The sequence below is a fragment of the Typopeltis vanoorti genome, chromosome 14, assembly GCF_054136105.1.
Source record: "Typopeltis vanoorti isolate ZY-2024b chromosome 14, IOZ_Tvanoo_1.0, whole genome shotgun sequence".
NCBI classification, from domain to species: domain Eukaryota; kingdom Metazoa; phylum Arthropoda; class Arachnida; order Uropygi; family Thelyphonidae; genus Typopeltis; species Typopeltis vanoorti.
This window is the reverse complement of record NC_143562.1, coordinates 25,623,386-25,649,650: the sequence shown is the minus strand read 5'-3', so window position 1 is coordinate 25,649,650 and position 26,265 is coordinate 25,623,386. Positions and strand designations below refer to the sequence as shown.

At 35.1% G+C, this 26,265-nt stretch overlaps 1 protein-coding gene across 1 annotated transcript in view; it reads right to left on the bottom strand.

The window, feature by feature from the left end:
* The window catches only part of Caf1-105 (chromatin assembly factor 1, p105 subunit), an 88,465-nt gene that overhangs the window by 24,716 nt on the left and 37,484 nt on the right, over nucleotides 1-26,265 (bottom strand). The window contains exons 5-7 of the mRNA XM_090403880.1: nucleotides 23,731-23,834; nucleotides 20,315-20,411; nucleotides 5,160-5,247 (exon numbers count right to left, since the gene is read on the bottom strand). Coding sequence (XP_090260006.1) covers nucleotides 5,160-5,247; nucleotides 20,315-20,411; nucleotides 23,731-23,834 — 289 coding nt within the window. The remainder of the gene's footprint in view (nucleotides 1-5,159; nucleotides 5,248-20,314; nucleotides 20,412-23,730; nucleotides 23,835-26,265) is intronic.

Below are 26,265 nucleotides of genomic sequence, written 5' to 3'. Positions count from 1 at the left end.
ATGATGTATACTCCTAAATAAATCCAGTACAAGTCTGCAAGATTCCCAACTAAATTGAATAACTGCTATAATAAATTTGGTATGAAAATCAGCAATAAAAAGATAATGAAAATAGGTGAAACATCAACTGAATAAATTTATATGGAATAAGAGAGAAATGAGTCAAAACACTAAACCAGCTATATACAAGACTGTTTTCAAACCAATTTTAATTTATGGATCTGAGAGCTGGGTTAGAAATAAAAGTTATGAGACTTCTGGGAAAGATTAGAAGGGTGAAATGGCATCAATGACAGTACCATATTAAAAACGGAGATTTTAGGAAAGCATTCAGAAATGTGAAAGAATTTTACATGGTTTAGGAAGACAAAAATATAAAATCTGATAATATTGGAGTCTTGACAGGTAACAAATTAATTTGGAAGAAAATTGTTGATAAGAATTAATGTTTTCACATAGTGCTATCATAATATCCTATACACCCCTTTAAGGGTACTAATCAGAACTCCCTGGTGGACACAGGAAGTTAAAGAGGCAGTGAAGGAAAAGAAGAAAGCATATCAAAAGTTCCTGGCAAATAAGTCAGCTTTTACTCTTACAGAATACAGAGACAAATGTAAGAAAGCTAAAGAGTGTGTAAAACTAGCTAAACAAAAGTCATGGGAGGACTTTGGCAAGAATATAGAAAATAAATATCAAGAAGGTGGCAAAATATTCTGGAGGTTGTTGAAGAAGCTTAGGAATGGAGGAAAGAGTGCTGTAAAAGGAATTAGAGATGATAAAGGTGACATGAAAACAGGAGAAAAAGATATCCTTGAAGTATAGAGTAATTACTTTGAAAAACTGCTAAATGAAACAAGCAGTGATGACAGCACAGTGATAAAAAACACTGACCAGGCATGCAGTCAGGAATACATATCCATACTTGAAGTAGAAAAAGCCATCAAAGGAAAAAGCCTTGAAATGTGGAAAGGCAGCAGGAGTAGATGATATTCGACCAGAAATGCTGAAGTATGGTGGTATAAGAGTCTTACAGTGGCTGTACTGCATAGTTCAGAAGGCCTGGACAGAGGGACGAATTCCTGATGATTGGAGTAGAGCTCTAATAGTACCCATATATAAGAAGGGAAATAAAATTGAATGTGAGAATTACAAAGGTATTTCCCTACTGAGTGTTCCTGGCAAGATCTATGCAAGTATACTTGAGAAATGGTTGAGAAGAATTGTGGAAGAAAAGCTTAGTGAAGAACAAGCTGGATTCAGGCCAAATAGAGGCTGTCAGGATCAGATCTTCACTTTACGACAAATAGTCGAGAAAGCATGGGAATATAACAAAGATCTGTATTTAAGTTTTGTCGATTTGGAAAAGGCATATGACAAGGTGACAAGAGAGAAGCTATTCAATACGCTGCAGTTATATGGTGTCAATGGGGCATTATATCAAGCAATACTTAGTCTTTATTTGAGTTGTAAGTCAGCAGTTAGAATTGAAGGAAGTACAGGAAGATGGTTTAATGTTAAAGCTGGCGTGAGACAAGGATGTACATTATCCCCTCTGCTATTCATTATCTATATGGATCACATTATGAAGGAATGTGGTATTAAACCTGATATCAAAATTGCAGATGTTAATGTCAGCTCTTTGCTTTATGCGGACGATGTTATACTTCTAAATAAATCCGCTACAAGTCTGCAAGATTCTCTGACTAAATTGAATAGCTGTTGTAATAGATATGGTATGAAGGTCAGCAATAAAAAGACAAAGACAATGAAAATAGGCAGAATCATTGAAAATGTCAACTGTGTTGTGAATGGAGAACCTGTGGAACAAGTAAAACATTTCAGCTACTTAGGCATGATTTTTAGTGAAGATGGTAAATTAAATATAGAAATAGACAACAGAATCAACAAAGCTGGTATGGTGGGAAGCCAACTGAATAAATTCATATGGAATAAGAAAGAAATTAGTCGGAACACTAAATTAGCTGTATACAAGACAGTGTTCAAACCAGTTTTAACTTATGGATCTGAGAGTTGGGTCAGAAGTAAAACACTTGACCAAAGACTAGAGACCACAGACATGAGAGTCCTGAGAAAGATTAGAGACGTGAACAGATGGCATCAATGGCAATATCATATTAAAAATGAGGATATTAGGAAAGAACTTGACATTGTCAGCATCCAGGAATGCGTTAGCAGAGCTAATCTCAGGTGGTATGGTCACTTAAATAGAATGGGAGAGGAAAGATTAGCAAAACAAGTGTTCTCTGCCAGGTTGGCAGGAAAACGACCCAGAGGAAGACCAAGATATAGGTGGATTGATATGGTACAAAGTGCCTTAGACGATAGAAATATAAGATCTGATAATGTTGGAGTCTTGACAAGTAACAGACTGATTTGGAGGAAAATTGTAGATAGGAAGTTAGTAATGATGTAATTTTTTCATGTAGTACTGTCATATCCTGTACACCCCTTGAGGGTGCATGGCAGGAATTTGATGATGATGATATCACCTTTCAGAACTTTATTATTATTATTATTATTTTCTTTTTTTCTAAGCTTTCTTACTAGTCTCCAAAATATTTTGTCATCTTCATAATATTTGTTTTATATAGTAGAATCCGTTTAATTGGGCCATTGATTTATTGGGATAGCAGTTTATTTGGGACAAATCTTATAAAACCAGAATAAAACCAGATTGAGGAAACTGCAAAAGTTTTCTTCCCTTATTTGGGACAGCAAATTGTTTAATTAGAGATGAGACTGCAGCACTTGGAATTATCCCTCTAAAGTAATCGCTTGTAAATGGTTAGTTTAAAGTTTATTGACACTTCTTCCTTTTTCCCTCTTTCACCTTGCAGTGTCAAGAGTTTTCTATTCATTTAACTGCAACCGTACACAAGGATAAGGTGGTTAGCCCTATGCCTCCTGGCTTATCCTATGTCTGTAGAAGCGTTGAGTTCTCAAGGCCGGTTTGCCTGCCTGCACGATGAAATAAACCCCAGCTAAACTGGGGGGGGGACCCTACTGCCAGCACCCAAGACAGGCTAACTCGGCTGTGGCTGAGGAAGATCCTTGAGCTCCTCACATCACGAAGGAAATCGAACCCAGGACACTCCTTTCCCAGGCATATGGTTGCAAAGCGCATAGCCATTCGGCTAACTGTGCGGATGGTTTATTTACAAGAGGAGAGCAAAAGTCATACCATGCCAAACCAGAGCTTGTAAAGAACTCACCAGCTTTGTTTCCATCAGCTGTTGTGGGTGATGCTGTTAGGAAGTTTAAATGTTTTAGCTGTTTTATGAAATTTAAATACATATTCACTATTGTAATTCATTTGAAAAAAGGATGTATTGCTCAGTGAAATGTTACTTTGTTTTTTTATATCTTTTTAACTATTAACAGGAAACATTGCATAATTGGGGCAGACATTTAACTGGGCCAAAATAGTATAATCTCAAATATGTCCCAATTAACTGGAATCTATTATATGCACTGGATTGTACACATACTGGCCACTGAATTAGAAACTTTTATTTAATACCATGTTGGACCTCCTTTAGCCCGAATTACAGCACAAATGCAATTTGGCATAGATTCCACAAGGTGTTGGATTGCATCTACATCTACAACATACCAGGTGTTCACCAGGCAGTCCATTAACTGGCTCAGATTTGATGGAAAAGGATTTTGCTCCCGGATGTTTTTCTAACATGCCCCATACGTTCTCAGTGGGGTTCAGATCCAGGCTTTGTGGTAAACAGGGAAGTGGTTGAAAGTTGCTGTCATGCTCACTGAACCATTGAACAATTCTTGCACGATGGATAGTAGCATTGTTATCCATGAAACAACCATCACCTGCTGGATAAAAAGTCAACATTGCAAGATGATGACTGGCAACAATATTCAAGTATTCCTAAGATGACACACACCACCTTCCAGTAGTATCAGGGGATCCATTACATACCAACAGAACATGCACCACATCATTATACTACCTCCAAAATCTTGAGTAGCATTTACAAAGCAAGCTGGGTTCACTGCTTCATGGGCTCCCAACAAACTATGCGACTCATTGGACCAACATGACTTTTTTCCAGTCTTCTAGTGTCCAGTCACGATGTTCCTGACACCACAGGAGGCAAACTTTCCGGCTCATCACAGAAATCAGTTGTTTCTGCATAGGCATGCAACTGCCAATACCTATCCTCTTCAATTCCCTGCACATAGTTTGGAGAGATGTAGATCAGGAACAGCCTTTATTAAATGCTTCAGTCAATTGCTGCTAATACATAGTCTCTCTGTACAAGCCTCAGCTACCACTCTTTTATTCTTTTATGTTCCTACTGGAAGTATCCACATAACTTAAGCAGAAATAAGTCTCATTATTCAATTTCCCATTTTGAAATATGTCCATATCATTCTACTTGGAATTGATTCCATTGGAAAATAAAACCTAATAAAAAAAAGTTAAATATTTTTCATAGTGTTTGGAAATCATTTCTTTTATGTCCCACCTATGAAAGGTTGTTAATCTACAGTACATTAGTAGTGTGGACTAGGAATTTTTTTCTTTTTTTTAAATTAATTTTGTTATTTTTTAATATTTTGAATATAATATGGAAACCTCACTCTAGAAACCAAACCAAAACTTTTTCAAGCCAATTTCAAGACTCAAAATAAGTGGAGCAAGTGGTCTCACACCAGACAAAATTCATTTCCCACCTAAAGGCAATAACAAACATCCACACCTATGGCAGGATTTGAACTGCAGCCTGTTGCTTGCAGAGGGAATACACCAGTGGTGGCCAGTGAAATTTTAAGTGGGGGTGCTGCCTATACAAAATTTAAAAAAAAAAAAAAAATTCTTTTTTTTCCTAATTAGTAACCAATTCTGTAGATTTATTTATTAATAAATTGGTTACTGATTAGGAAAAAAAAAATTTTTTTTTTATTTTGTATAGGCAGCACCCTCACTTAAAATTTCACTGGCTGCCACTGGAATACACTAACCACTCTTCCAACCAGGCTAGCAATACGCATTCAGGCGCAACAAATGATTTAGTTTTCAGTCAGGTAAGCACATTTTGGAAATTCTCCCTATTAGTTTAACAAGTTTTTTCTTTGCTTGTTTTTTTTTTTAACAAAAAAAATCTTACCTTTGCTTGATCCATTCCAAGTGGTATCGAACCTTTCTGAACTCTGCAGATAACTCTCTTGGTCTGAATATTATAAATCCGCAAACACCTGACAAAAAAATTGATCTAGTTGTTTTAGGAAGTTGTAACATTTGCCAAAAAAATTTCAACCTGATATACAAAACAGTTTATAAACAAGAAAAACATTATAATGGGCAACTGCTATATATCAAATACTTTAACTGCAACTTAACTTTAAATATTAGTTTTAGCCCAAGCTTTTCACGTATAAATAACAACAAACACTTAGAACTGTGAAAGTTTACTCTGCATATATCCAAAATGTTCTCATATCCTGTTAATAATACACACACACACAATTCTTTATTTTTTCCTGGTAAATTGAGTACACTGTCAAGAGGTGATAGAATAATATGGCAGTCTAACACAATTAAGATTTTATTCTTAGAAGTTTTAGAAGTTTCTTTCTTTTATTTTTAGAAAAATCTTATAAGGTTTTCCAAACCCTATAAGATTTTTTGTCTCCAGCATGATTACAAACTATTATAATTTTCTTCTAAGGCATTCCTAACTATATCAAACTATCTCGATTTTCATGTAAGTTATCTCTAAAAAAAAACTTGCTTATATATTTTAACTATGCACCAAATGCCATGTCATCTATTGAAAATACTATTGGATAACCACCATAAAGAATAGTTTGGGAATCATGTCTACAGAATGAGGTTGCCACCAGCTTTAAGTTATAATGTTTATCTTTTACGAGCAACAATTTTTCCCATGTGAGTTGCTTAACACAAAGCAGTAATTTATAAGAGTAATTTGGGTTTAAGTCTTAGATTTGTGTGAAGATGTTCAACCAATCATCTAATAGGTTATGTTAATCAGACAGTAATGTTTTTAGAGGCTTTCCTATCAAATTCTATTTAAGTTGTTAAAGTATTTGGTAACCTTATTATTAGATGTATAATTAATAAGGATAAAGAAGCCATTTTGCCTCTTTATAAGGCTTTCATAAGACCGCAAGTGGATTATTGTGTGCAGATTTGGTCGCCTGGTTTCCAAGGGGATAAGAAGTTGTAGAAAGGGTGCAAAAAAGAGTTACAAGCATTATATCAGGATTATGGAATTTAGATTATGAGTACAGATTGTGGGCATGTTGACTACAAACTCTGGTCAGTAAAAAAGAAAGAGGAGTGATATGATAGAGGTCTATAAAACTTTTGAATAGGTGTTACACAGAATATCACCTGATCAAATTTTTTTTATATGGAAGGTGGGGAGAGAGCACAAGGGCATCAATGGAAGTTAAGTTTGTCTGTGGTTAAAAAAGGAGTAAGAGCTAGATTTTCTATAAGACATCTATTTTGGGTGATGTACGAGGGTGATATGAAAAGTTCTCAGCCTCGACCATAGATGGCAACACTATCGGCACCATTTTTTTTTTTTTTATAAGTTAGTACATCTGTCATAAGCATCCATGTGGAATTGCAAGTCATTCTATCATGTAGTTTGTTTTATACAGCTGACTGAAGCAAAAGTGTTCTCTGTATCCCTTGAAATAGATAAAATTGAGTATCGTGCGGTTATAAAATTTTTTGTAAAAGAAGGTTTAACAGCAAGAGAAATTCATTCAAAGTTCATAAAAGTTTATGGGCACTCTTCTCCTTCGTTTTCGAAATTAAGAAATGGGCTGCCAAGTTTAAATGTGGCCGTACAAGCCTTGAAGATGATCCACATGAAGGATGTCCAAAAAGTGTAACAACACCAGAAATCATTGATCAAGTGCACAATATGGTAATATTGGATGACTGGCAAGTCAAAGTGCATGAAATTGATGAGACTACAGACATTTCAAAAGAACGTGTAGAATATATTTTGCATGAAGAATTGCAAATGAAAAAAGCTTTCTACAAGATGGGTGCTGCGCTTGCTCACAGCAGATCAAAAATGCACTCACGTGAAAATCTCTGAACAGTGCTTGGAGCGTTTTAACAAGAAGAAAACTGATTTTGTGCGTCAATTTATTACTATAGATGAGACTTGGATTTACCATTATGCATCCAGAATCCAAACAGCAGTCAAAACAGTGGACAGAAGCCGGTTATTCAGCACTAAAGAAAACAAAGGCAGTTCCATCAGCAGGGCATCGGTGTTTTGGGATGCTAAAGACAATTTGTTTAATAATTATCTTGAAAAGGATAAAACAATAACTGGGGAATATTATTCCGATCTTTCAACCATACTAGACGGAAAAATTCGTGAGAAAAGACCCAGTTTGCAGAAGAAAAAAATCATCTTTCATCAGGACAATGCACTTGCCCACAAAGGTGTTTTGGCAATGGGAAAATTAAGGGATCTGCACTATGAATTGTTGGAGCATCCACCCTATTCCCCAGATTTGGCTCCCTCTGACTTCTATCTCTAAAACTAAAACTCTTCCTCACTGATCAGTGTTTTTCTTCGAATCAAGAGGATTGCAGCTGTAGAGGGGTATTTTGCAGATCTTACTGAGAACCACTACAGGGATGGGATAATGGTGCTGGAATAAATGTATTAGTCTAAGGGAGATTATGTTGAAAAATAAAAATAATTTTGAAATTATAAATTCGTTTTTATAAATTGTTAGGCCGAGAACTTTTCAGACCACCCTCATATAGCCTTCCTGAATGAGTCTTTGACTCCCTGGAGGTGTCAGATAATAATAATTTAAACTGAAAGCAAAGTCCTGATATGAAAATAAATCATACATATTAACAAGTGGAATAATACAAACAACCTGATAAAACAATTATTATTATAGAAGAAAAAGACATAGAAATGAAATTACAAATTTCAATAGAGCTTTAAATATTATAAATCAAGTTTTTAAACCCTCGAAGGTACAAAAACATACTAGGATTAGAGTTTATAAAACATTGGCAAGACCAGTGCTGTCATATGGAAGTGAGGCATGAACAATCAGAAAAGGAGACAAGAGAAGAATAACTGCAGCAGAAATTAGGTTTATGAGGAGAATGGCAAGATACACCTCATTAAATCATAAAAGAAATAATGAAATCATGGAAGAAATGAATGAATGAACAACCAATAATATACTGTATTTGCCACCGTATAAGACGAACTCCCTTTTCTTGTACAGTTTTTAGGAAAAATAATTTATCACTGAATATTATAATGAACTTGCAGGATTAAAAATATAAAGTAATAAGTAGGTCTACTTTCAACAAATACCTAATCTAATTAGGAAAGAGTACTCACCTTTTAATCTTCTTTGTCAAAATCCATTTCCAGAGATAAATCAAGAGACACCTGAAACCTCTTCTAAATCAGGATCTGAGTCCTCATACAACAAACTGTCCTCTGTACCATCCAGTGCATTACTAATGCACCACTTCATAAATGATTTAACCACTGTCTCAGTTTTCACAGTATCCCATGAAGCTTTGACTCACTCACAAACTTGCGAAATGCTAGGCCTCTTCCTTCTTTCTGATGGCGTAACCTCAAAATCTAAAGATTGCATCCAGCTGTTCCACTTCTCCTTCATAAATCCCTTAAATGGTTTATCAATTACACACATCTAAAGGTTGAAACTGATTAGTTAGACCTCATGGAATTACAGCTAACCGAGTTTTCAATTCCTTGAGTTTATTTTTAACATCTTCTGTTCTGTGAGAATGAAACTGATCCCATACTAGCAGGGCTGGCTTCTTCAGCAGTCCGTCAGGGCGCCTAGACCAAATTTTATCTATCCACAACTTCATTCCTCCTCCATCCATCCAGCCTTTTGCATGAATATGTACAAACATTCCTTTAAGCAGTTTTTCTTTGGGTAGCGTCTTCCTTTTAAAAATCAATAGTGGCGGCAATCACTGAACTCTACGTAACTGGAATGCTCTCACGCACTGCAAGGAAGAAATCACATAACTCGGAACAAAGAAAATTTCCAGAAATGAAAGTAATTTTGCAGATCCATCGATGAGTTCTAAGACTCATCGAGGGAGAGCACCTACTCTACATCTCTCCGTCTTTGTCATCATCTACACAAGCAGCATCTACTCCCTACCACCACCACCACTAGTATTTTCGCAGGCAATCACAAACAGCCATGCCCATGGTGGGATTTGAACCCACAGCCTTTTGGCTAGAGAGTAGATACGCTAATAGTAGAATAGTAGAATCACCAAACAAACCCTTGGGGAAGAGATCAGCTGGAAGACAATATAAAAGATGGAATGAGACTGTAACATGCCTCTAGGCCTAATACAAGACAGGAAGAAGATGATTATTATTATTATTATTATTATTATTGTACAGACATCTCCATGGAGTCTGAATATCCATCATGAGAGATACTAACTATCCACACAGTATCTACCATACATGTTCCTGAATCCACTAACAGACAAAGCATTCACAACTAATTCTTCCATTCCATTTACTCACCACTCTCCAAGTGAAAAATTTTCTCATATCCTTACCAACCACATTTTTACTCAACTTTCAGGAATGATCTCTTGTTCTGCTGTCCCTCTAGCCAAGTGCTGAAACATTTCCCCTGTATCAATCCTATAAAACCCTTTAAGTAAATCCTATAAACCTTTTAAGTAACTTCTTTCTTTTAAGGTTACATGGTGGTCAGCATTCATTGTGAAGAATTTATGGACACAAAAAGACAAGTATTAGAGTAATTATTTTACTTATAATTATGAAATGCTAAGAATGCTAAGCACTGTGTAAAACTAGCTAAACAAAAGTCATGGGAGGACTTTGGCAACAATATAGGAAATAAATATCAAGAAGGTGGCAAAATATTCTGGAGGTTGTTGAAGAAGCTTAAGAATGGAGGAAAGAGTGCTATAAAAGGAATTAGAGATGATAAAGGTGACATGAAAATGGGAGAAAAAGATATCCTTGAAGTATGGAGTAATTACTTTGAAAAACTGCTAAATGAAACAAGCAGTGATGACAGCACAGTGATAAAAAACACTGACCAGGCATGCAGTCAGGAATACATATCCATACTTGAAGTAGAAAAAGCCATCAAAAGCTTAAAATGTGGAAAGGCAGCAGGAGTAGATGATATTTGACCAGAAATGCTGAAGTATGGTGGTATGAGAGTCTTACAGTGGCTGCACTGCATAGTTCAGAAAGACTGGACAGAGGGACGAATTCCCAATGATTGGAGTAGAGCTCTCATAGTACCCATATATAAAAAGGGAAATAAAACTGAATGTGAGAATTACAGAGGTATTTCCCTACTGAGTGTTCCTGGCAAGATCTATGCAAGTATACTTGAGAAACGGTTGAGAAGAATTGTGGAAGAAAAGCTTGGTGAAGAACAAGCTGGATTCAGGCCAAATAGAGGCTGTCAGGATCAGATCTTCACTTTACGACAAATAGTCGAGAAAGCATGGGAATATAACAAAGATCTGTATTTAAGTTTTGTCTATCTGGAAAAGGTATATGACAAGGTGCCAAGAGAGAAGCTATTCAATACGCTGCAGTTATATGGTGTCAATGGGGCATTATATCAAGCAATACTTAGTCTTTATTTGAGTTGTAAGTCAGCAGTTAGAATTGAAGGAAGTACAGGAAGATGGTTTAATGTTAAATCTGGTGTGAGACAAGGATGTACATTATCCCCCTCTGTTATTCATTATCTATATGGATCACATTATGAAGGAATGTGGTATTAAACCTGATATCAAAATTGGAGATGTTAATGTCAGCTCTTTGCTTTATGCGGATGATGTTATACTTCTAAATAAATTCGCTACAAGTCTGCAAGATTCTCTGACTAAATTGAATAGCTGTTGTAATAGATATGGTATGAAGGTCAGCAATAAAAAGACAAAGACAATGAAAATAGCCAGAATCATTGAAAATGTCAACTGTGTTGTGAATGGAGAACCTGTGGAACAAGTAAAACATTTCAGCTATTTAGGCACGATTTTTACTGAAGATGGTAAACTAAATATAGAAATAGACAACAGAATCAGCAAAGCTGGTATGGTGGGAAGTCAATTGAATAAATTCATATGGAATAAGAGAGAAATTAGTCGAAACACTAAATTAGCTGTATACAAGACAGTGTTCAAACCAGTTTTAACTTATGGGTCTGAGAGCTGGGTCAGAAGTAAAACACTTGACCAAAGACTAGAGACCGCAGATATGAGAGTCCTGAGAAAGATTAGAGGCGTGAACAGATGGCATCAATGGCAATATCATATTAAAAACGAGGATATTAGGAAAGAACTTGACATTGTCAGCATCCAGGAATGCGTTAGCAGAGCTAATCTCAAGGTGGTATGGTCACTTAAACAGAATGGGCGAGGAAAGATTAGCAAAACAAGTGTTCTCTGCCAGGTTGGCAGCAAAACGACCCAGAGGAAGACCAAGATATAGGTGGATTGATATGGTACAAAGTGCTTTAGACGATAGAAATGTAAGATCTGATAATGTTGGAGTGTTGACAAGTAACAGACTGATTTGGAGGAAAATTGTAGATAGGAAGTTAGTAATGATGTAATTTTTTTTTCATGTAGTACTATCATATCCTGTACACCCCTTGAGAGTACATGGCAGGAATTTGATGATGATGATGATGATGATAATTATGAAAATAACACTTGACATTTCAACCTCTATATCGAGATCATCATTATGAAAACATACATATGCACAAAACACAAGCTACATGGCACTACACAAAAATATGATAAATCTAAATGATTTGTTAATCGTTTTACCCTAGTCTGATTCCTGGTGAGAAAAAAAAAAAAATAAATAAATAAAATTATACACAAATATAAATTAACAAAATAAAATAATTTTTTATACATATAATAAGTATAATAATGTACCAATGATAAAAAAAAAAAAAAAGAAAGTTTTACAGTGGAACTACATTAAACGCATCTCTGCAGTCCTCTTATATTAAGGTTTTTCTTGTGGTGGGGGTTCTGCCATCATGTTCTCTAATTTTAAGTTCTGTTCCTTTAAGTAACTGTTTCTATCATATCCCCACCTTTTTGCCTATCAACCAACTTTTGCAGCCCACAAACTCTCAATGTATCCTCATAGGAAGCATTCCGCAGACCAATCACCTCTGGATTCTCTCCACTACTTTTTCATTACCAAGAATACCAGGTAAACAGATCTGATCATAGTAAATACAGATATGGATGATGTATCAAGGCCTTAAAAAGAGGAATGCTAGCTTCCTTATCTCAGCTTATCAGTGTGTTCTTCAATAACCAAGTAACCCTATGAGCTACCTTGGCAACCTTAGCAATATGGCCTCTCATCAATTTCCTAGAGTACCTGTACCATTAAGGTCATGCAAAGCTTGTAAGTCATATCAAAATGCATAACTTTACATTTCTCTATATTAAATTGTTAGATCCTGAATGAAGGAATCTTGCAAAGAAATCATTCATTCAGAATCCAACATATTAAACTTACAAAAAAAAGAGAAATACCTGCACATCAGCTAAAATTAAAAGTGAAACTTCTTCACTTTATGTATAAAATTTGCATTTCTTATTTCATGTACAATATATTTAATCTATTGTGTTCACATTAAGATTTTATTAGAGTATGTTTTATAAGAGGGATAATCTGACTTAATTTAAGCCTCACTTAAGATGTGTAAAATTAACTGTGAGTCATCAAATAGTTACCAAATAATAATTCTTGGAAGGTATAAAACTACACGTGTACAGCGTAACGCTAGCGGCAGTTGCTTAAGCGGAATGTATATTGACCCGAATTCTGGGAATACAAGAGCATAACAGCGTCGGGAAAAAGCAAGGGATGAACCCAAGGGGTGAAAAGATATGGGTCGTGTACAAAGGGGACTGAGGAAAAAGAGGGCGCTCTAAGGAGGAATATAAGGGGACGAGCGCCTTATCGGAAATCTCTCTCTTGTCGTATTGTTTTCCTGTTTGGTGGCTCAGAAGTTAGCCGGAATTCGCGTAAAGGGAGTGAGCGTCTGTGCTAAGATAAGATGTCGGACAGCAGGCTTTCTTGAAAATGGAGAAGGATTCTATGCAGAGCTGAAGGTAAAAATTTCCAGTCCTAGCAGAATCAAGCCATCGCTGAAAAGTCCCATCGAAATGTATCCTGAAACACAGAGATTCAAGTCTGTTTTCAGCAGAAATCATGAAGATAGCATAACCCCTACGCTGGCGTAAGGACAGCCAATAGACAAGAAGTAACCAGATGTACACGTGGTGCTGAAAGATGCGGAAAAAGTTCGGTAAGGTAAAATTACTCTATTTTGTGTATAAAATTCATTAGAAGAGAGAAGATTGTTTGCGAATGTGAAATTAAGAACAGTATTCTAAAGCACTCTGTGGACGGTCTCTAATTAGAAAGTTAACCTCCTTTGAGAGAGTAAGAAGAATTGTTTGGAAAAGATCTTTAGTAATTGTATGTGATAGGATTAACTTAATGAGATCAGAATTGTGGATTTCAGTAACTGAGTAACATTAGAATGTTTGTTTATATCATCTTATAAATAGCATTACAGAAAGGAATTTTAGTTTAACTTCATATCATTTGCTATCTATCCCAATTTTCAATTACTGTGTTTTACGATGTTTCTTAACCTTTGAATTAATTTGGAATATGTTAACCTCTTAAATTGAGTCTTTTTAGTTAGTACTGAGTCAAATTGAGTGTATGAATTTTTTATGTATTGTGTTTAGATATTCCAATAAACGTCATATTTACCTAAACCTGAGTCATGCCTGATTACGATTCCAAACTGCCACTTATAAAAATAGAACCTATTTTGACGGGAAGGAATTAGAAAGTGTATATAATTATAGATGCAGGTCATGACTGCAATAATCTGAATCTATATGGCAGCATTAAAGTTAAAGATCATTGTGTAAGAACGCCTCAGAATCCAGTATTGTCTCCCTGAGTAAGGATCCTTTTCTGCTATAGGATACTGGCTGGCGCAGCAAAATATAAATTCGCCAGTATCTGAAGAGGAAACAATCCTAGATATAAGTATATTAGGCCCGATATCTGAAGAAGTAAAATAGCGATAGAAAGATAGAATAGATATATATAAAACAGAAAATGAGAAAGCAACAACATAACAATAGAGCAGCTGGTAGGATTTTAATTGAATAAGGTTTTAATGAGAAAGGACACAATCAAGTAACAAACTCTAAGTATAAATCATAAAAATATAAATAAAAATATTTAACAAAATCAAAGATAATTACTCATTATCTTTTGCCCATAATAACAGCCTATTTAAATCAGTTTTTTTTTTTTTAAATAAATTATAGAAACATGTTATAACTTCAGGTTAACATAAACCAAAATAATCACCTGCCGTTTTTATCTTCATGTGGTTATAATCTGGAGTATACTCAATATAAAGAGACAAGCTATGTTAAAGTACACATGGTATGCTAAAGTCACACTAATTTGATCAACCATTAACACTACTGGCCTGACCTCCTTTATTATCTATCTGGTTAGAAATTATTCAGCTTAACATAAACCAAGCATATAAAGTAATAAAAATCAGGCTAGAGATTACTCACAGATACATCATCATCATCAAATTCCTGCCATGTACCCTCAAGGGGTGTACAGGATATGATAGTACTACATGAAAAATTTACATCATTACTAACTTCCTATCTACAATTTTCCTCCAAATCAGTCTGTTACTTGTCAAGACTCCAACATTACCAGATCTTATATTTCTATCGTCTAAGGCACTTTGTACCGTACCAATCCACCTATATCTTAGTCTTCCTCTGGGTCGTTTTCCTGCCAACCTGGCAGAGAACACTTGTCTTGCTAATCTTTCCTCGCCCATTCTGTTTAAGTGACCATACCATCTGAGATTAGCTCTGCTAATGCATTCCTGGATGCCGACAATGTCAAGTTCTTTCCTAATATTCTCTAGAACAAAAAATGTACTGGTGGCCAATGTATGAAATAAGTAATGTAGTTATTGCTTAGACTTCTAAAATGATGGTTTGTTGAAGAACTTAGGATATTCTTGGGAATTTTAGGTCACCATTATTGTTTAGATTAGGATGGCTAATCTAAATTTTACAGGCTTCCTTAAGTTTTTATTCACACCAGATTTTTGTATGATGTAACAAACAGATACCTTTACAATCAATTTGGTATAGGTTTTAAAGAACATGATCTGAGAGAGGCCCAATTTACAAAAATTGTTAAATTTTATGTGTCATTTGTATTTTTATGTGGATTGGAATTGTGCATCCAATTTTACCAATATAAGGTAAGCTACAGGTACACCAAATTCAGTATACCACAAGATGAAAGGGGGGTAGGGGAATCCTGGAAGGAGCTGAATATGTTTTTAACTTTCATAGGTGGTTTAAAAGTAGCATTTTATTTATTTTATTTGATAAACCCTTTAATATATGGAATATTTATTTATAGTTTTATTGTAATCCAGTGTTTCTCAAACTTTTCTGACTGTGACTCACAATAAAGAGTGGTTAGCGTATCCATTCTCCAGCCAAAATGTTGTGGGTTCGAATCCATGCGTGGGCATGGATGTTTGTGATTGTCTGTGAAAATACTAGTGGTGGTGGTCTGTGGTAGATGGCAATGGTGTAAATGATGAAAGTAGTTGGTTCATTGTAGTTAGTGGATTGGGTGGTGGAGACAGAGAGTTGTGCCTCCGTCGATGAGTCTTTGGACTCCCTGGAGGTGTCATGTAATAATAATAATAAAATACATTTTACTTCTTGACCAAGCACTCATGTGATAACCCTGAGGGGTCTGAGGTTGTTGATAACAGTCATCTCACAGCAATGGTGGAGCATGCCCCAAGCACTTTACCACCTTCCAAAGTTAGTTTAATATCTGATACTACTGGCTCCAAACATATAAAATGATTTTTGCAGCAAAATGCATGCAACTTATCCCGCCTTTGCCACAAAGAGAAATGAAAAGCACATGCATTAAACTGAAGCAAATATTTCCATAAACAATGCAGGTCCTTACTACATATAATAAAGTAAAAGCAAAGTGTAACAAGTTAATAATAAACATGAATAATTTATTAACATTTAAATACAACACAGGAAAAAAATAAATAAATAAACAGCAAAAACAGAAATTAGGAAATTTTATTTAATGCCATATCATGCCTATGGCATTAAATAAAATTTTCTGATTTCTGTTTGGCATAAAACATGGAATTCATTTTTATTCATAAGAATAAACAAGGTTTTGCTCATTACGCCTATTCTTTCACAAGAGGAATGAAAATGTCCCTATATATATATATATGCAATAAATATCCACTTTCCAACAGACACTATACTGCAAATACAAGAAAACAAAGTAGCTTTACTGTATCACTAAATATAGTATGGATGTTTAGAGTATGTATCATATATAATAACAATTAGTGAAAACTGGAGACATCTGGAATGAAAATGACTTGAGTCTCCATAATGATAAACTCTCTTCTCACTATACACTATCGTTAAGACAATACTAATTTTACAACTAAAATTTAATCAAAAACATTCAAACTAGCATGCCATATATATTTAAAACTTTGTAAAAATGTGCCCATCCAATGTGGAAAGGACATAATATACCTTCAAGCAAGTTTCTCTTGAAGGGGAAATGCTAGAAGTGAAACTGCTCCATGTGAATGTATTAAAGCAACAAAATCGATGAGATACTCTGATATTTTCTATTATATTTCATTTTCAAAAATTTTGGTCATGACCAACTAAACTGATTTCATGGCTCACTAATGGGTTGCAACCCACAGTTTGAAAACCACTAATCTGTATTATTTCAAATTTTAGGTGTAGCTTTATGAAGAATTTTATTGATGATATTTCTGCTATAGGCACTGTTTATAAATATATTACTATAATTTGCAATTCTTGCTTAAGAGCTTGCTCATTAGAGAAAATTGTTATAGCTCTCTTTTTGAGGGTGTTAAAGGCAATAAGGTTTTCATGAAGGGTGGTGATGGAAAGAGTTGGCATGTATGTTTTGGCCAATACATGTGGGCTTGCAGTAGACAGTGACTGATAGGTTGCTTGAGGGAAGATGTGTAACTAGCATATCTAGGAAAAGAAGCGAGTTTTTATTTTCAATATCGATGGTAAATTGTATGCATTTATCTTGTTTGTTCCTGTGGCTGAGGAAAGTATTTAAGTTTGGCTGTTGTGTGGTTAGATAACAAAAACATCATCAAGATATCGAAGCCAAACTAGGTTTTAAAATAAAGGAATCTAGAGTGCATTGCTCATAAGCTTCCATATAAGTCATCAATCAGACAGTGGTGAGCCTTTGAACTTTTCCAGTAACTTTATTACTGGAAAAGTTCAAAGTCTGCCACCAATCCTGAGATATTAATTGGTCTATAATTTGGCACTGCAGTCTTAGAGTCTCCTTTATACAAGGAATTATTTTTCCCCTCTTTCTACTCTCTTAGAAATTTGCCAGAGCCGAGACTCAAATCAATCAGAGGCATTGCCAGTTCCCTCTGTACATTCTTATAAAACCCAAGTTGGTATCTCATCTAAGCCCCATAGCCATAATCTGATTTTGCCTTTCTTACCCTTGTGCTGTTCATGAGCTTGCTAGTCATCTTTCTCCATATATACCCACCACAACTCTTTGTTTTTTTGTAGCTCCTGCTTAATGATACTATTCATCCATCTAACTCCTATCTGATGAATCCTCCTGATCTTGGATATATATTCTGATATTGCTTTCTCCAGATATCCCTTGATTATCTCCCATGCACTGCTAACATACTACCTTTACAGATTTTTATGCCATGGCACAGCTTCGAGCTTCCTCCTAAGCTTAGCAAGTATACAGATAAATATCAGGAAGGGGACAAAATTCTGGAAGATATGGAAATATCTCAGAAATGGAGAAAAGAAATGATATAGGCAAATAAAATGAGAAGTGACAACAGTACTAGAAAATATTCAAGTAGAATGCAATCAGGAGCCCACATCAATACTTGAAGTAGAAAAGCCATCAAAAACCCGAAAAACATGGAAAGGCAAGGAGCAGAAGATATTTAACCAGAAATGTTCAAATATAAAAGGTACAAGAGTTTTGCAGTAACTAAACTGCACCTGCCTTGTCGTTCAACATATACTCCTTTTTGACAGAAAATTCCACATTTTGCAAATTACTAAGTCATGACTGCCCAATTGGAGGTAATGTGGCTGCCTTTGGTTATAGACAGCTCTTCTGATCATAAGACCAGATCCAGTGGCGCATTCAGGATTTAACCTTGGGGGGGGGGAGAGTTGAGTGGACGATTTGCAAATACACACTATGCATCGCATATGCCCTATGACTGAGCATCTGCAGTGATCGCTAATTCATAAGTAGTATAGAAATAGAAGACACGACACAACATAAATAAAAAAAAAAGAATCTTAATTAGCAAAAGATTTTTGGAAAATTTTCTATCTAGTGTTTTTTCTTTTTCTTTGGGGGATACCCGGGCCCCTTGGTCCCCCCCCCCCTCTGGGTGCGCCACTGACCAGATCCATCACTCTCATATCTCGAGTCTCCTCCATTACATGCTGCTTGAAGTAATTATCTCTCAGCAGGTGTATAAATTCCATTTCCTTCCTGTAAAGTGATCTTTCCTTCTTCCAATACATGTCTTCATAGCTGCCATAATAATTACTCGACCTGCACTCATACTAAATTGCTGATACATGTCGTCCACATTATCCTTGGAATCTCCTGGCCTCATAACAGCAATAACTGTATTTTGCCTTACTGGACTCAATCTCACATCAGACTGCCTACCTGTCTCCTACTTTTTTTTTTTTTTTTTTGGCTGCAATTCATCTGCCATCATCAGCAGGATCTCTCCCTCCATCCTATCTTCTCTTTCCTCACTGAAAATAGTGAACTCTTCACATTCTGTCCCTGTAACTACATCATCTGCTGTTAACCAGGTCTCAATAATGCCCATAACTTTTGGCGAGGTGGCACTAACCAATCCCAAAAACTTCCTCTTGTTACTGATACTTCTAGCATTAGTACAATATATAGAAACTTTAGCATACCCCCTTTATACCCCCCACACAATCACCTTTACATCCAAAAATGACCACCCAATTTAGAGCCGCCGTAGCTCAGTCGGTATAGACAAAGCCATTTGGTTGGAAAGATCTGGGTTCAATTCCAGTCTATGATGAGCGGAACCTTTATCTGGTCTCTTCGGTCTCACACAAAGGTAGAGGGGGGGTTTTCTCCTGGAAACTTGGGTTTTTCATCCCTCAGAATAGTCAAACTGGCACTATGAACATACAACGGATCTACAGTAAAAAAAATACATACTTAGAAGTCCTTCATTAGAGGACACAATCTCAACTGGTCCTAAAGGGACACATGAGGAAAATTGGGACCCCCCCGCACACACACACATCTGCATCCATCCTAACTGTTTTAGTTTTGACTTTGCATTTCCAACTCTTGGTGAACAAAACTCTCTAGATACCTAACTCTTAATCCATTTAAGTGCAGTCTGTCAGCATTATATAAATTCTTCCGTCCATCAAATTCGGACCATACATCCACAAATTCTATATAATTTCTTTTACACAACTTGCATATTGATTCTTTTGCTATCAGTGCCCTAATCCTCAGTTTGCAATTATCATAGTGTGGCAGAAGACTTATAATCTTCACCCTCTTGCTCTTGTTATTAGCTTCCTCTAATAGCTCCTCCAAATTGGATTTTTTTTTTTTTGGATGGAGGTGGATTTTTCTCTCATAGCGTTGTGTGTGAATTGAATGGATTGCCTTTGGATGTTGCGTGCAAAAGTAGTACGAATGAATTCAAGAACAGGTATGATAGCTGGTGTGCGTAGTATGTGGTCTCTCTTGATGAGCCCCTGACTCTGTGGAGATCTCTTTTAATAATAATAATATATTTCACATACAACAAACATACTATCATGTGGGAAATGAAGTTAAAATATCAAATTTCTTCAACACTGGATTGATTTTAAGAGGATTATGACCAAGAAGTTCTCATTCCTTTACTAATCTAAGTTTGGCAACTCCATGCTTAGAGTATAGAGCAATAGTAATGAATTAAAAACAAAGGACAATTCATTCACCTGTCTGAGCCAAGAGTTGAAACATATTTGCCTAAAGGATCCCATGTAACTCCCTGGACAAAACCTTTGGAATCAGATAATAGTCCTATATTTCTTCCTGAAACAAAAATTAAATTAATTAAAAATGATATATGTTCATGACAAACAACTGCACAAAAATTAAAAGGGAAAGAAATAGTGACAAATATCTGAATACTCTATATTTACCCGAGATAAGTTGTTTAGATACTAAGAAGTTTTTATTCAATTTTTCTTGTAATAAATTTATAATCTTTAATATAAATATATAATAAATCTTTTATATATTTTTATTATATTTTCTTGATGGGGAGGAGGTGGAGAGGATCCAGAGACGAATGACCAAGATGATAGCAGGTCTATGGAATGAACCTTATGAGAACAGGTTGAAGATTTGTGGATTGCAGAAATTGGTTGATATGCGGAAAAGGGGTGATATGATTGAGACATTCAAATTACTGAAGGGTTTCTATAAGATTAATTCAGAAGATATTTTTGAGAACAGGACTGGTGGTGGGTGAACTAGGGACCATCCATGGAAGGGTAAGAGTGTGGTTAGCAAGGGTGTTAGAGATAGTTTTTTTACTTGGAGAGGTGAATGAGTGGAATAGCTGCCAGAGTCTGTTGTGGGTGCCATGACTGTGAATGAGTTCAAGGCGAAGTATGATAGATACTGTGTGAATGTTGAATAGTTGTTCTTGACATGATGCTAGGGCCTCCCTCGATGAGTCTAAGGATTCCTTGGAGTCGTCCATAATAATAATAATAATAAATATTAAGAATTTTACTAGTTAAATTTCTGTAAGTCTTATAATTTTCAGTATTTTCTGGTGAGGGGGATATAGCATTTTTAACCTCAATTTATTACGTTTCTTTATAGCTTCTTTACATACATCATTGAACTATTTTGTTTTTCTTTCTGTTGTTTGCAAATTGCACAATGAGTAATAATATTTTTGTTTTGAGTACATTTATTTTCTATGTTTCTTTCTTGCAGGAATAGAATTGTTTGAATACTGTATTTCTACTACATCTTTTCCGCATATTGTCTTTGTATGTTTACATCTTCATATTTGGCAATATTATATTGATTAGGATTTCTGTTTCAGTTAGCACTTCTCCATTTCGCAGAGTTTTAGTCTGAAATGTGTAGGTAATGATCAGTATCTGCATCAGCTCCTCTTCAGGTATGGATTTTTTTATGCATGTTTTGTAACTATTGTCTATCATTACATGATCTATTTGGTTGTGGACTGTTTCATCTGAGGAGAAAGTGCCAATTTGTTTATGGATATTTCTTTTGGGAAAGTGGGTACTACTAATTTTACATCCTACCCTCTGTAGGATGTAAAATTAATAACTCTAATTGTATTATCATTACCAATTTTGTGCAGACTATCTGGGTCAATTGTTGTGTGTATCTTGTTTTTTTCTTATTTTAGCATTAAAATTGCCCCTGACTAATTTTATACACTGACCAGGTAAAGAATTATATATCCACTCTAGTTACTCATAAAATTTATCTTTGACATCATCATCCTTATCTTCTGTTGGTGTACAAAAGTTAATTGCAACATCAAACAGATAACTGGAAACAAATATAACAATCAATCATCTACTAGTGTGAAAGTTTTGACTTTCACACTAGTATTCTGTTCTATATAATACTATTCTATTCACACTAAAATAGAACAATATTCCACTGTAGAATATTGTTCTATTTTTTGTCTGTTGGTTTCCATGACCTGGCCATTTAGTTTCTTGTATAGCCAAGATCTGAATATCGTAATTTTCTATTGCATCTATGACACATTGAAGAGATCCAGGTTTGAACAAAGTTTGTATATTATGTTCTAATTCAAAATCTGTTAGTCAATTCCAGTTGATTGCCATCTTGAACAGTCTGGTTGTAAACCTAGTGCTCGATTTCGTGATTTGTGGATTTTTTTACATTAGATGGGTAGTCAGCCCATCGTAACAACCCCTAACCAGGAGGACTAGGGTGTCTCCCCACCCTGTGATTTGTCCAGCATGGGAGGCCCCACCAGCAAATATAACAAATATAATTCGAAAATAGAAACTTTAAATTTTGATCAATATCAAATAATTTTTCCTTTTAATATCACTCCCACACATGAGAGGTTGCAAAGCACATAACAAATTAATGCCATGTGTGAGCAGGAGTAAAAGTAATCACTTTCTTTTTAAAGAGGTGGAGATCACAGTCTGAGGAATCTTTGTGGGAAGCTATTCCATTGAACCGAAACATGACGATCAGTAAATTGGAAATTCAAATGTAATAGGATGAGAGTTCTGATGAACAGAAACCCATGAAAATATCTGTGGAAGAGAATGCAGAAACTGATCATTTGTGAGATAGTGGCACTGGAGAGAGAGTCTACAAGAGTGGAATAGTCAATTAGCTGAACGATCATCCTTTGAACATCATCATGAACTCAGAGAGGTATAAGTGCACCACCACAAACATGAGAGCAGTATTCCAAAATTAAGTGGACATGTAATCCATAAAGTTAGCAACTAGAAACAAAAACAATATTCCAAGTGAACAAAAGAGAATGCCAAGAAAGGCTAGAAGTGTGTCAGCTCAAGATGTGGGATCTGATCTTGACTGTTAAAGCTGAAAAGACCTCAGTTGGAGAACTAAGGTCTTTTCCCACAAGAAATAAGACAAAATTGCTCTGGAAGAATTATAAAATGACTAGGCTGTTATAATCCCACTGAAGGATGGCATGGAGATCAGTGCACTAGGGCACTCATAGTAGACAATCCCAAAGTTTCAATCTGTAAGCACCATAAGAAACGGAAGGTTCCATCATCATCAGCAAAACAGTGAATGTGACCTAAGGTCAGTGAGAGAAGGTTGTTTATATATGTGAGGATGGATAAAACAGCAGAACCCTGAGGAACACCTGCATCAACATGAAAACCTGAAGAGAGAATATCCTCCACCATAACCTGCAGTGAATGATCTGAGAGAAAACCAGCAATCCAGTGACGAAGGGCAGAAGCTAGATCACAGGACAGCAATTTGTCAAGAAACCTTTTGTGACAAACCCCAGAAATGGTCTTGAAGTTAAGATACAAATTCTGTTTACAAAATGTGGATATGTGGCTCTTTTTGTTGTCACTAGAAAACAATAAATAGTCTTTTTTTTTCAGAACTATATGATCTATAGATATAATGCTATAGTAATGGATAGTATATTACATTAACTTAATCCTTTCTAGAGATCATAATCTATATTAAAATATTAAGAGTAAAAAACTAGAAATTCTGATCATGAAATATTTTCAATTACTTATTTCAAAAATTTATTTCACATTTTTAATTAGCATCTAAATGTGCAAATTGTGTAGTATAAGATTTCCAAACTTACCTTTCTGAACATCCCACAGAATTGCAGTATTGTCCACAGATCCTGAAATCAACTGATTTCCATCAGATGACCAACTTAAGTCAGATATGTCATCCAAATGTCCCCTGAAGATTAATAAATAAATAAATGAATAATTTCTTAACTTGATGTAAAATACCTAAACTCCACTTGTAAACCTTAACTCAATTCAACTTGTGAAATACCTAGACAGGTTTTAAAATTACAGCTGAAACAATAAAATATTTAAATTCAAGTGAAAAATAAAAACTGCTTGAAGAAAGATGATACAATGAAAAAAGAGAAAAGGAATACAGAAAGAAAATATGCACAATACAAGAACTGAAGAAAAAGTAAATGGCAACATTATCGAAAATCATCAATGCTGAAAATAGGAGATCAAGTCAGGCATATATTTCACTCGTCAGATGTTAACCTGGGTGTGCTCTACAACCATTGCCTAATACAGGTAACCCTTGTATAACGCGGATGTTAGGTTTCACAGAAATGCCGTGTTATATAAATCGTGTTATGCGAGACTCAGATCACATAGAAAAAGTAGGGTTATGTTCCGAAATCGTTTTTTTTTTATATATAATATAAACAACAATGACATATCCAACAAAAAATAATTTTATTTAATTACAGGTAATTCATGTAAGTTAAGAAAACATATAAACTATGAAACAAAATACATAGCATAAACTTATAAAATTACAAACTGTACGTAAACTTCATTGCCCATAATGCATAAATGTTTTAGGCAAAATAAAATAAGTGCAAAATTTAATCGCCATCACTGTCTTCAAAACAAACATTTCATAGATGATCTTTATTTACGAGTGGCCGGACATTGTCATCACTTGAAATCTCTTGGACATCATTTGTATAATTCTCATTGCCTACTTCGGCTGGTTTAGTTATCAATAAGTCAGCAATAAGACCTTGCTTATCACTATGCTGCAATTTTTATTAAGTTCATAATATGGAGCTAAACAAATATCTAACTGTCTCATGAACTGGGGTGGCTCGTGCATAGGCACTGCGGAACTGCATCATCCCCAATTTTTCTCGATATATAAATATATTTATTAATTTATTTATATTTGCTTGTAATATTTAATTTTATCATCAACAATCTCTTTTTTGTATAAAAAATAATAAAAATCCATCTTGTAGCACTTAGGAGGGTGAAGGACGCTAGCAGCACTGTGTTTACCACAGCATCATATTGGTACAGCCGCAAGCATAGGCACGTCATAGCGAGATGCGAGCTATTAGCGTAATGCAGCACTGTCCATCATGCAGTTCCACTGTTGTTTATATGTAGTTTGCGCAAGTAGTAGAGTGTTCGTAGTGCTTATCGTGTTTACTCCATCTCTTTAAATATTTGGACATTACAATTAAAGGATTTAATTGGAATGACCAATTTATCGAAACCACATTGTATAAGTACCGCATTGAACAAGGGTTACTAGAATTTGTAGACCAAGTTATATCGAAACCTTGTAAGTACCATGTTATACGAGGGCTACCTGTATATCATACCACGTCTTTAATCCTGGATGTGTTCAAGTTTATAAGATTTTGTTAATGTTAATTTTTACCCTGTATATCTAACAGTGTTGAAGTTGCCAATTTGTGTTCACCAGTCTGTGAAGAAAAAAAATCTCATGCATTTTACTTAGACCATTTATTGTTTTTTTTATTAATGATTCTATTTGTCACTACATTTTTGCTTCCAATGTCTTGAATCACTGATGCAAAAAATCTGTTTCTTTTCTGCCATTCTGAACAAACATTGAAACATTCAGTAAAAACACATTCTCAATACAGTAAAACCCATAGTATAGACATATAACTACATTAATATATTTCTGAATTCTGAATGGCTTCAAAATTGTCAGATGACAATGTCAGTGATGTTATATGACATGGCAGCAACTCAGAAAGCAATTGTAAAATCATTGTAAAGAAATTTTTTGGGAAGATGAGTATACTTTTCTCAATTTTCCAAGTTTTAATATCCACTATTAACTATTCACATTCTACATATTACATCGCCAGGTAAGAAATGATCTAACTACTGTTGTCTGCTGCATTTCAATATTAGGTTGACATGTAGCAATTAATTGGTTCCTTCGTGGTACGATTGAGTGCTCTCTAAAGATAAAATGATGCATGCATATCCTGTTTTCTCAGTGGTCATATTCAATCAGAACAAAATCATTGAAAATCAACAAAACAGGTATTTGTAATGACTAGCATTCTCCAATAAATGTGACAAGCAAGGTAAAACAAACAAAAACTATTGATGACATAAAACATCATTATCCTCAAGGGATATACAGGATATGATAGTACTACATGAAAAATTTACATCATTACTAACTTCCTATCTGCAATTTTCCTCCAAACCAATTTGTTACCTGTTAAGACTCCAACATTATCAAATCTTATATTTCTGTCTTCTAAGGCACTTTTTTACTGTATCAATCCACCTAATATCTTGGCCTTCCTCTGGGTCTTTTTCCCAGA